Source organism: Protopterus annectens, chromosome 10.part0 (assembly GCF_019279795.1).
Source record: "Protopterus annectens isolate FY-2018-M chromosome 10.part0, PAN1.0, whole genome shotgun sequence".
NCBI classification, from domain to species: Eukaryota; Metazoa; Chordata; order Ceratodontiformes; family Protopteridae; genus Protopterus; species Protopterus annectens.
The window spans coordinates 228280312-228291536 of record NC_056744.1 but is presented as its reverse complement, the minus strand read 5'-3'; the positions used below and the strand labels follow the sequence as shown (position 1 = coordinate 228291536).

At 38.1% G+C, this 11225-nt stretch overlaps 1 protein-coding gene across 1 annotated transcript; it reads right to left on the bottom strand.

The window, feature by feature from the left end:
* Window positions 1-1070: 1070 nt before the first annotated feature.
* On the bottom strand, window positions 1071-7190 carry SOX9 (SRY-box transcription factor 9). Its single transcript, XM_044085148.1, has 3 exons — window positions 6410-7190; window positions 4763-5016; window positions 1071-4248 (listed from the first exon to the last, which is right to left on the bottom strand). The coding sequence occupies exons 1-3, from the start codon at window positions 6841-6843 to the stop codon at window positions 3473-3475; spliced, it is 1464 nt and encodes a 487-aa protein (XP_043941083.1). The 5' UTR covers window positions 6844-7190; the 3' UTR covers window positions 1071-3472.
* Between the last annotated feature and the right edge of the window lie 4035 nt (window positions 7191-11225).

Below are 11225 nucleotides of genomic sequence, written 5' to 3'. Positions count from 1 at the left end.
GTATCATTTGCGAAAATAGGCTTTTGTGTCTAGTGTAGCCTAGCAGTTAGAGCACACAGCAAAATAGATGAAAAATAAATTAATGTCACTAATTGCCTTAATAAGAAATATGGGAAATGATGTGGTGCAGATCAGGAAATTACTGCCAGTAACTAAGATTAAACAAAAGCAAACAAGTTAACATACCATGGAGAGAAACACATGGGGAGAATTGTAAGAGAGACTCACTGATAAAAGTCATGCATGTTGGCAGTGAGTATGAATATGGCACATGAATCTGTAGAATTTTCTATATTTTGGGTAAAAATGTTCAGACCAGGTTAGCGATTTTTGGAAGTATCTGTCACCAGTGAATATTCAGCATATGGTGAAGAAAAAACTTAACTTTCCAAAACATTTTCCCCTTTTTCCACTGTGTGATAGGCTAGTAATTAGTTATTGTTTAGTATAGTCTGTAACTCATCACCATATGGCCTGCTCCCTTAAAAAAATGAAGAAAAAAAACAAAAATGTGAAGCATTCCCTTCACTGTCAAGGAATTACTGTTTCATAAACAAAAAGAATGGAAAAAAGTGCCCAAATACAAACAAATAACCAAAAAATAAGGCACTGGAGGGCTCACCAGGTCGCAAACCAACTTTAATGAACACACAAAAAACAACAAAACGCCTTAAACTGGACCACAGCGTTTTTGTCAGCAAATTCATCAAATGAGCATACCAACAAAAACGAGTCCTTAATATATAGTCCTTAATAGGTCCATTAAGTAACCAATCCACAATTAAAGACATATTAACAAACTAAAATGTTTAAAAGGTGTCATATGACAACATATTAAAGTTGGTTTGCTACCTGGTGAATCCTCCAGTGCCTTAATTGCGGTTTCATGACTTCATGGCACAAAATGTCTAGATATTTTACACCAACACTGGAAATAAATGTGCAGTGTTCATAAAGGGGATGTCAGTTATCTCATTAATAGCTATTAAAATAAATACCTGGCCTTTGTAGCATTCATACACGATACCTTAATTCACTCAGTTTAGTAACACCAGGAACTAAATAATCAGAACTTTTTACGTTTTTTATTCATAAGCCACCATTTGTTACTTTCATGTAAAACATGAATGGGTAATACAGTTTGATGCAAAAAAAGGAATGTATATGGAAAACGTACACAATGACAAAACAGAATGACTTGTAAAGTGTTTTGAAGGAAGTGCAGACAGGTTATTTTGCTCCTTCTTATAATCTCTTCATCTCCATCTTTCCCCTGCAGGCCAACTTCTGCGCCGTGGCATAGGCCCAGACAACACATAATGCATCAACAATTACACAAAAAGGATTACTAGTGTGTGTGTGTGTGTGTGCGCGCACGCTTGCCTCCAAATATAAGCCATGAAAACCCAAATGTTACTAGCAGCCTAAGTGAAACCTCAGAGTCAGCTGCAAACCGACAATTAGTTTACCTCCTAAATGGTGCCAACTATGTCCCATTGGCTTCACAACAGCTGAGGATTTGAGTTAGCCAGTTTGAACTAGCTTATCCTACTGGACAAGCCTGCATATGTAACTTTAAAGCATGTTTATCAGATGTACTTACACAACAAAACATGGAAAACAGAAGTAATTGACTTACACATGGGATGATGTAAGCGTATTTACTTTTCAGTAGACATTATATTTGATTAAATAAGCAAGTAAAAAGCACCATAAAAAGGCGCAGTTAAACTCAGATATACAACTGACAATTATACAGTTAAGAAGTATGCAATACCATCTGTTTTATTTTACTGCATTTTTAAGTTTATTGTGAACAAATAAAATACAAAAGGTAAGTTTCTTTCAAAAGAGAAATGCTGGCACAGGTCTCATCTAAGGACAACATAAGTGATTTATTGACAGGTCTTTTAAGTTAAGAGAAATATTTTAAAAGTTTGGCTTTTATACACAATACAAAATGAAACAGAAAACGAGAGTGCTTAAAATTTCCTGTAACATATTATTTTACATTTTAGATAAACTGTCAAATATAATTATCTCATGAAAAATCATTTTCTTACTATTTTACAAGTCTGCCACAACTGTCTGAAAAATAAGAATGTCACAAGACTATTTTAGAAACAAATGCAAAATATCATTCTAAGAGTTTCTGTATATTGATTGATACAAGAAACGATTGAAGCCAAAACCATATATGTTCAGTGCAACACTAAGAGTATGTCAGAAAATGGCAATCTCTTACTTAATTTCAATCGTTTAAATGAAAATGAATTAGCACATATGTACAAATTCAATGAATGCAGTTTAAGGAAATGCTAGTGTCAATAAAGAAAGAGCATTAAAAGATAAATAAAACAAAATGGTTACAATTTGCACCATACTTCATTATTTCACATTACTATTTGAAAAAGGACTAGGGCAGCTGTTCAAGTTAGACAGAACTATAGTCAAAGCAGCGCTAATAAATAATTTCAACATTGCAAGCGAACAGCTGAAAAGGCGCATGGGGCTGCAGCATTTCAGTACTCAATGGGTTAAGGCCATGTCTTGCATCTGTTTCAAATATGTAGCCTAAAGGGGAAGTAGGGTGGGGCAGGAAGAAGTTGCCAGGTAGTATACATAAAGTACTGGCCACTTGCCGAGCATTATCCATAACTTTTCCAGAAAAATAATTCAGTATTCATACCTGACTTTAGTTTGTGTAATATGGAATTAAAATATCAATTATGGATGGGCAGGTAGAATATACTGTGAAAATAATTAGTCCCCAAATTATTATTATCACTAGTTGGTACAGACAAGTATTTCGGTACAACTTCATGAAGAATCTCTACAAAATAGTATTTTTATTTTCACCAACTGTAAACCCAGCAGTGACAATTTCAAATATGGGAAATGAAAGCAAATGAATGTACAAACGGAGGAAACAAGTACAAGACAGTTTTTTTCTCTATACAAAAATATATTCTGAGAATAAGAAAACTCAAGCAGAGTGCCTCACTACAGAGTGGCTTGACTGCATACACTGAGGCAGTAAAAAAAGTACAAATAAGAGCAATTCTTAATATTTGTACACATATGTATAAATCCCCACAAAAAAAAAACAGATGGTAATGAATCATACACAGTACATACTAAAATATTTAAAATAAAGATTATTATCCTCACAGAGGAGCTTGCTTTTATTAATATGCTAAAAAATAACTTTAAATACAAACACAGGCCCTGTCTAAGTTAACCAGCTCATAATCAGTTTGCTTGACATAAGAACAAAACATAAAAAAACAATGTAAAGAGTCCAGTTTTACAATGCTCAAACTAGATTTGCTCTGTCCTCAGCATGGTGTCTCTGCTTCAGTTTCTACGGGAGCAGTAAAGTGCAGTGGCCTGCTTTGTCTTTTTTTTTTGTGCTGTTCAGTTCAATGTCTTAAAGTCTGATGCCACTTTAAAGTCTTTTCTTGTTTGTTTTTCACGGCCTAGTAAGTTGTGTGTAGACTGGTTGTTCCCAGTGCTGTGGGCTATGGGTCTGGGGAATAGAAGGTACCCCTGTGGTGTCTGCAATGGGGGTATACATAGGTCGTTGTGTGGAACCCATGTAAGTGAATGTGGAGTATAGGCTGGAACTCTGGCTAGCAGCGTGGCTGTAATAAGAGTTGCCATTTTGGTGGTCTGTGAAGTCATATGAGCGTGTGATGGTTGGGTAGGAAGAGCCATAATGCTGAAGATTGAACGGGCTGTAACTGATCTGCTGAGGTGAATGCTGTTGCTCACTGTAATGGCTTGGGCTCAACTGCTCAGTCTTGATGTGAGTCCTTTGCTGAGCCTGACCTTGCTCACTGCTAATAGAAGTTAACGAATGGTGCTGCTGCTGTGGTTGCTGCTGCTGCTGTTGCTGCTGGAGTGGCTGCTTGGGCATCCAAGCATGACCTGTACTGGCCTGAGTGACTGGTGTACTGCTGATACCATAGGTGCCTGCATACGTAACCTGGCCTGTCTGGCCATGGCTCACTGCAATTCCTGGATGGCCATTGGGAGGCAAGTACTGATCAAATTCATTGACATCAAAAGTTTCTATAGTGGAGATAACATCACTGCTGAGCTCACCAATGTCCACATCTCGAAAGTCAATATGAGGTTGCCTCCCACCCTCTTGAATAGGACGACCTTCTCGCTTAAGATCTGGCTTCCCGTTCTGCACATCGTTTTTAGGTGTAGTAGGGGGAGTTGGAGGACCTTGAGATTGCCCTACAAGAAAGGTAAAAATATTTTTTCATTATCATTCATTAGCATAAGGCAGGTACAATCAGTTGGCAAACCCAAGAAAAAGAGTTGCTAGCTCCAGCTCAACAACCAAACAAAATTCCCCTGTGTGCTGTATGTGCATAGTTTATTAACTTCCTTTTTTTTTTCTCTCGTTCAGAATTTACAACCTTTTTATCACCAGCCATTTGTTTCAAGAAATAAAAACACAACAGTTTATGGTCCCCAGGTGTTATGGTTGCAGTTTCTCTCGATAAGTTAGTAACTTATTAACCACTTTTAAAAATCTCATTTCCCTGTAGAAGCATTGTGTTAAACAGCGACTCGTGAATTTACAAAATGGGAGATAGTCAGCAAACAGGGACGTGGTACTAATTACTTCGCTGCCCTGCTGACATTTGATCACGGTGTTAGAAAGAATTCAAAATGTTCTTAGTTAAAAGGATTCACATTTGAATGTTCTTATGTATGTATTTATTTACATTTAAATATTACTTACCTGAATGTTCTCCTGGGGAATGCACTTCACTCATGCTAGAAGAGGAATGGGGGGAGTCGGCCTGCAAAGCCTTGAAAATGGCGTTAGGTGAGATATGAGTTTGCTCTGTTCCATCTTCCTGTTCAGTCTGTCCATTTTTCACCGACTTTCTCCTCCGTGGTTGATACTTATAATCAGGATGGTCTTTTTTGTGTTGCACCCTCAGTCTTTCTGCCTCTTCCACAAATGGACGCTTTTCACTCTCATTGAGTAATCTTTATACAAGAAAAACATGCAAATGCACACATTAAACCCTTTGGAACCGATTGCATACTTCTGAAGATTTGATTTTAAAAATAAAACAATCGTGCAATTGCATCCTTTTAAATACATGCACTAACGTTTAACCGTTTTCCATGTTCAGCACTTCACTAAAGTCTTACTGCTGCATTTACAATAAAAGTTAGGAAACGCTATACATTCTGTCCAAAATGCTTTATAAATGAAAGTAAAACTGTTCAGCCTTCAATAATCTAGAATTCACACCGGCAACATCTCACATTCTGGTATAACACAGCTCTCGGCCTTCATCTCCAAAATATGGAGCGCCGTCTTTCATAATGGGGAACAAATGGTCAAATGTGGAACTAACACCTCCCAACAATTTCAACTAGGAAACTTACGATATGGTTAAATGTGTTACTTATACTTATATGAGGTTCTTTTGATGAATTTACCGTTGATATTAGTTAAAACTAACACTGAATGTGTAGCACGGCCTTTCAGTTTGCAACTAGGAGAGACATTGGCTTTGCAAAACTCAAAACTGTCCTCATAATGAGGCACACTTGATATCATATACCTTTCAACTGTCCCTGATTTTGACCGACACTTTATCTATGTCCTTCTTAGCCCTTTCTAAAAGTGGATGACTTTTGGGAAAAGATTGTAAATTGCTCTTAATAATGACACACTTTTTTTTTTACTTCAGACAACGCAAGTTGTCACACTCTCTTATTCTGTCAGTGTCTCAAGTTATTATTAATACTTTAAAAGTTTCCCTGATCATCCCTAATTCTGTTGAGATGTGTAGGCATCTATGCTTGACTGTTATGCACTCTATACGTTTGAACTTCATAGAAACCATGCCTATAAAAGACAGGACCAAAAATATGCAAGGCTAAAACTTAGTGCAAACAGGGTTCTCTTTCATACACTGACGGAGTTTGAAAACTAGTCCTGTAATACTGTTTAACATTCTAAAAACTTCGTAAAACTGCACTATGTGTCATACGATGCATGCGCTACTTGCACTGACTCACGAGCTTGTTAACGAGGAAACTTATCTTGCAGCACGCGCTGCTATATCCTTCACCTCAGTAGGGCGCGCGCACACACACACACACACACTTTTCCAACATTTTTGCTGATCCTCCTTTGCAATTACAGTAAATATTTTAGTGCATTACATTCTGCATAAAGCAAAGTCGAAATGGTTGTTTAAAGTATTAAGCTTTGCACTATATAGTTTTCTACGAGTTGTCCCTAAAGTTTAGAAAACTACTTACACATCATGCAAGTCTCTAATGGTAATGTGAGGACGTTAGTGAGTTATAGCAAAAGTGGTGACAATACAACTCAGCAGAAGGGGAAAACTTCCAGACTCACCTCCATAGTTTCCCCAGAGTTTTACTGAGTTCAGCATTATGCAGATGCGGATATTGATCGGCGAGCTTCCTCCGAGCTGCTTGAGCCCACACCATAAACGCATTCATGGGTCTCTTCACATGAGGTTTGCTTTTACTGGAGCCGTTCACCCGAACTGGCATGGGCACCAGGGTCCAGTCGTAACCTTTCAGCACCTGGGTCACGGCTTCCCTGATGCAGACAGGAAACTTGTCATCGTCAGCGTTCTCCCTCTTTATGTCTTGATCGTCCCCCTTGAGAAAGCTGTTTTCCTGAGGGCGGGTGTTTTCGGTATCCGAACCCGAGCCCGGTGAACACGGAGACCCTGCAGAATCCTCAGACATTGAGGGGCTGGGGGCGTCAGAAATGCACTTCTGCTCGTCGTTCATTTTCATGAAAGGATCAAGTAGATTCATACGAAAATCTGTGAGTAGCGACAGCCTGACGTGGGAAGAAAACCTATCTATAGACTTTTGCACCAAGCAACAATAACACGAACACTGATTGCAAACGGATAAAATCTCTCCTCTTGCAAGTATGCAAACTTTTTTTAAGTTTAACAGCTGCAGAACTGGAAAGTATAGGGTGCTGGCTGTAGTGTCTAGGTAGGCGTACAGTTCTTGCTGATGGTTTCCTGTACTCTCAGAAGCACTTTTCTTAGTAGAATTTTACAGATCCTTCTGGAGCAGTTAAAAAAAATATGGTCCACTTTTTACCCCAGTAGCTTTAGTCTCTCACGATCAAGTTATGATCTCTCAAAAACTCTCGGCGGTCCCAAATAAATGAGAGCAACCCGGTCGATTGTGATTGGTTACAAGTTTAGAGACGGGAGGTGTGGCAATGGGTTCCACCCTCTGTGATCGGAGAAGTTTGTGCATTGACGAATAAGGTAGTGGGGGCGGAGAAAGGGGTTTGATTGTTCCGGGGCAGGAGAGGTTCTGAGCTCCAGAGCCAAGACTGTTTCACCTTGTTCAATGTAATGCTGAAACTTCTTGCTACTGGATATGCTGACTTAAAACATTAACTCTATTCTCTCCCCATACAGCTTTCCTTATCGCTGTTTTTGTTAATACAGTTCAGCTGAAAACTCACTTTCTAGAATTGTTGCTTAATTGTAATGTTCAAGTTGTACGTTATTTGCATATTTTTATTTTTTTACGTAAAATTATATCCATACTAAACTGTTGAATCCTCCAGGTATCATCGTGCGTGTATGCATACTTCTCGACTGTTATAATTTAAGTATAACGCTACGAGTTTAGCCCTCAAAGGTAGCCTTGCTCCTCCTGGGTTTGTAATGTTCCTCGCATCTGTATGGACACATGCCTTACTAATTAAACAAACTAAGGCTATCCAAACACTCCTTCACATTCACTATATAGGATCTAGTATATGAAGACCTTATATAAAACACTCTGATAAGAAAGTGCTCCCCTTTCTGCCCCTATTGTTATTTTTAAAACTAAAGAAGTTGGGGGGGGGGGGGGGGGCAAGCACACCTACTACAGTTTAACGTGGCTTTTCCATTTCTACTAAGTGGTGACTGACAGATGATTAATTCAGTTTCGCTTGCAGCATAAAACAAGAATAATGATAATGTGCTAAGAATGCATATTTGGAACTTATATACAGAATGATTCGTTGCAGAGTAGCTGTTAAATTAAATGACAGCTGTCATTCCTCCTTTACTACCAAACTGTCCAAGATATTTGAGTCAGTACCCAGGACGTGGATGTCAATAATGTGCGCCCTTAAACTTGTTCATTATCCGCAATTATCCACATTCACTTGAAGTTATAATAACTAAACTTAAGTTCACTTTTTGTTTTACAAATACTGCTGGAATGTAGGTGCAAACACGATTAATCACAAAAGATACTGTGGGTAGGGACGTAGCATAAATGAAGTTGCTTCTAACTTATAAAACTGTTTGGGAAAAACAATGTTTTAAGCTGTTTTGGGTCCTCTAATTTAACGCGAATTTAGGAATACTTTGTACTTGCACTGTGCTCCTTAATTAATGGCGTTGGACGACCGTGTTGTTAATCTTTACACATGGTTTGTGGGCGTGGAGGAATTTCTAGATAAAACTATTTATCCTTCTAGCAAGTATTGTGCATAATTTAGTTGTATTAACAGCGAGCTTCCGCTCTTCGGGCTGGTTTTGCAGGTTTGTAACTCACAGTCAAACAGAATGTTTTTTATTTTTCAAAGCATAACCCACTTGTCTCCTTGTCTAAGACAAACGGGCTTATATCACAATTTTCTACCATATAGAAAGGTAGTTTTATGCTAAAATATTGAAGATTGCACTATGTATGGTAAAGTTACAACCTATAGCAGACTTCAGCATTACATGTCAATTGCGAGTTTATTGATTATATAAACATTTAAAGATCATATTACCAATATCGTGAAACTATTTCTAGTTTATGTACTTGCCTCAGTACTTTTACAATGGTGTCTGGGTGGGCGGGGCTGTTTGCGCTTTAATTGTTGTTTTGAATATAATTACCTTCCATTTATGCTGGTTTTGGACAGTTCTTCTGTTTTTGAAAACAATTGATTTAATTCATGCAAAATCTGAATTTAAGTGCCAGAGCTATTAAGACTGGAGAACCGGCCATGCTAACGGTAAATACCTCTATCTTTAATTATCGGGTATATCCCCAGGAAGGTACTCTGAAGGCTGTAGTTTGTATTCTGGTAACAATGTAAGCCACCTAATCCACATACCGTTTTGCACGTATTCCTAAATGTTGATAATAGACTTAAAAACGTCCACTTCATGTTTGGCTCTGCATCAACAAGAATGTACTTTTGGGGGGATAGCCTGCATCTAAACATGCTGCGTACAGATCTTTGTTACAAACATTAACTTCAGACTGTTGTGAATGTTTAGAGTTCTGATTTATAGCTGCAAAGATTATTTATGATGTATGCTCCAGGGGAAAATACAGAGTAGAGTACATGGGGTATGCGTGGCTGCGCTTTATACCATTCAACTTCTTAGAACAAGAACAATGGACAAAACTTACAATAATGGAATGACAATGGCCCAAAATAAGGTCCGATTCTAAATATTACTCATAAACTTAGAACGTTGCTAGAATAACTGGATGTGTGTTAGCATGCATTTTCTGATAGATATGAAGTCTAAAACTCTTATTATTGTCATTATTTAGTGACTTCAGCCCTCAAGTGATTTGCTAGAAACTACACATTAAGAGCAATAGACGAAAATGTGACACAAACAATATGGGCATTCTGCGAAAATCTGGACAGCTGAGAGGAGGGTACGCACTTATCTCCAAAAGTGCTTCAGAACTTTTCTGACTGAAAATCAAAAACCGCTGTCAGTAAGCAAAAACATATATTTGGTTGCTGTGTTTTGTTATTTCTCTTTAAGAACACTGGAACAGGCATCGCTGCTGAAAACAGAAGTAGTGCATATAGATTCTGTAGCTGATAAGGACAGATGAGGTGTGTGCAGATTAGGAGGGTCTAACAGACCCGGAAATGACTTTTAACTTACTGTCGAGGCAAACCTCTACACGCGCACACACACACAGAATCTTGTGATAACATGGTTGCATTCATGCTAAAACCAAAGATGTTAAAATTGTGTCTTGTTACTGTTTCGTGGTTGCAAAGCGAAGTTTTGCAGCACAGCTCATAGAATTGGGTTTGTATTATTATTTTTCAGTAGACAATGTGTTTTTGATTTTTGAGAAAGTTAACTGCCACGCCACCTACACTAGCAATTAACTAGCAACCAGCTGCCTATAGGTAGTGCTCCATGCTGGCATGTAAAATGTAAACCAAAGCGACAATGAAATTTCAAGACCTGCAGTGCGCCTGTCTAGCCCAAAGAGGGAGGCAGTACTGCAAAAAACAACACTCCAAAACTTTTAATAAAGGGAAAGAGAAACTTTTTTAGGGAATAAAGTCCACTTCAGACTTGAGTTCTAGGCAAGCCTAGAAAGTTTACAAAGACCCAGTTTGCGTTGTGTGTGTGCGTGTGTGTGTAAGTAAAATAAACGCAAACACACTGTGAACCTGAAACTGAAGAGCTTTAACTGAGAAATCAGTTGACACTTGTTTTGAAATGTTGCCCTAATCTAAGAAATAGTGGTGTTGCCCCGTAGATCAAGGACGCCCTGTCAACTAAAAAAAGAATGCAATTTAAATAAGGTGTCTAACTTTTATAGCAACATTTAACAAATCCGAAGGGTGTGATTTTATTAAACGGGTGTTATTATTGTGTGAGACAAAAGGCTACTTATTTTCTTCGGATAAAAGAACAATTCGATTAGTCAATAATGCAAAATCTGTCCAAAATTAGACATATTAATTTCTGTTTTCCCCTTTTTGCCTTACGTTGGATTGTTTGCACAGCATGCATGGTATCTCATACATACAGAATAATTTCTTTCAATGAGGCTATCGCCACCGTTTTTTTAAGGAAGAAACTTTCAATAACTACAACGTCCATGAGCTGAATAAAGAATGCTACCAACCTCGCCCTCCCCTGAGAGTAACAGATTGGCACACAGCAACTTTTAGGCCTTTCGGCAGCTTGGGAACTTGTGCTGCCACTTCATTAGGATCGGTTAGGGTTCGGTATCTTTGAATTTATTCTTTTAATCTTTGACATTCATTACTTCTCCAGTTGATAGTATGTGTTTGTCTATATGTGTGCGTGTGTGCGCACACACACACCGATATATAGCAAAAAGGACGCGCGCACACACGCAAACATAAAATACTTCATCTGTTTGATTGCACCTGCTTTTTT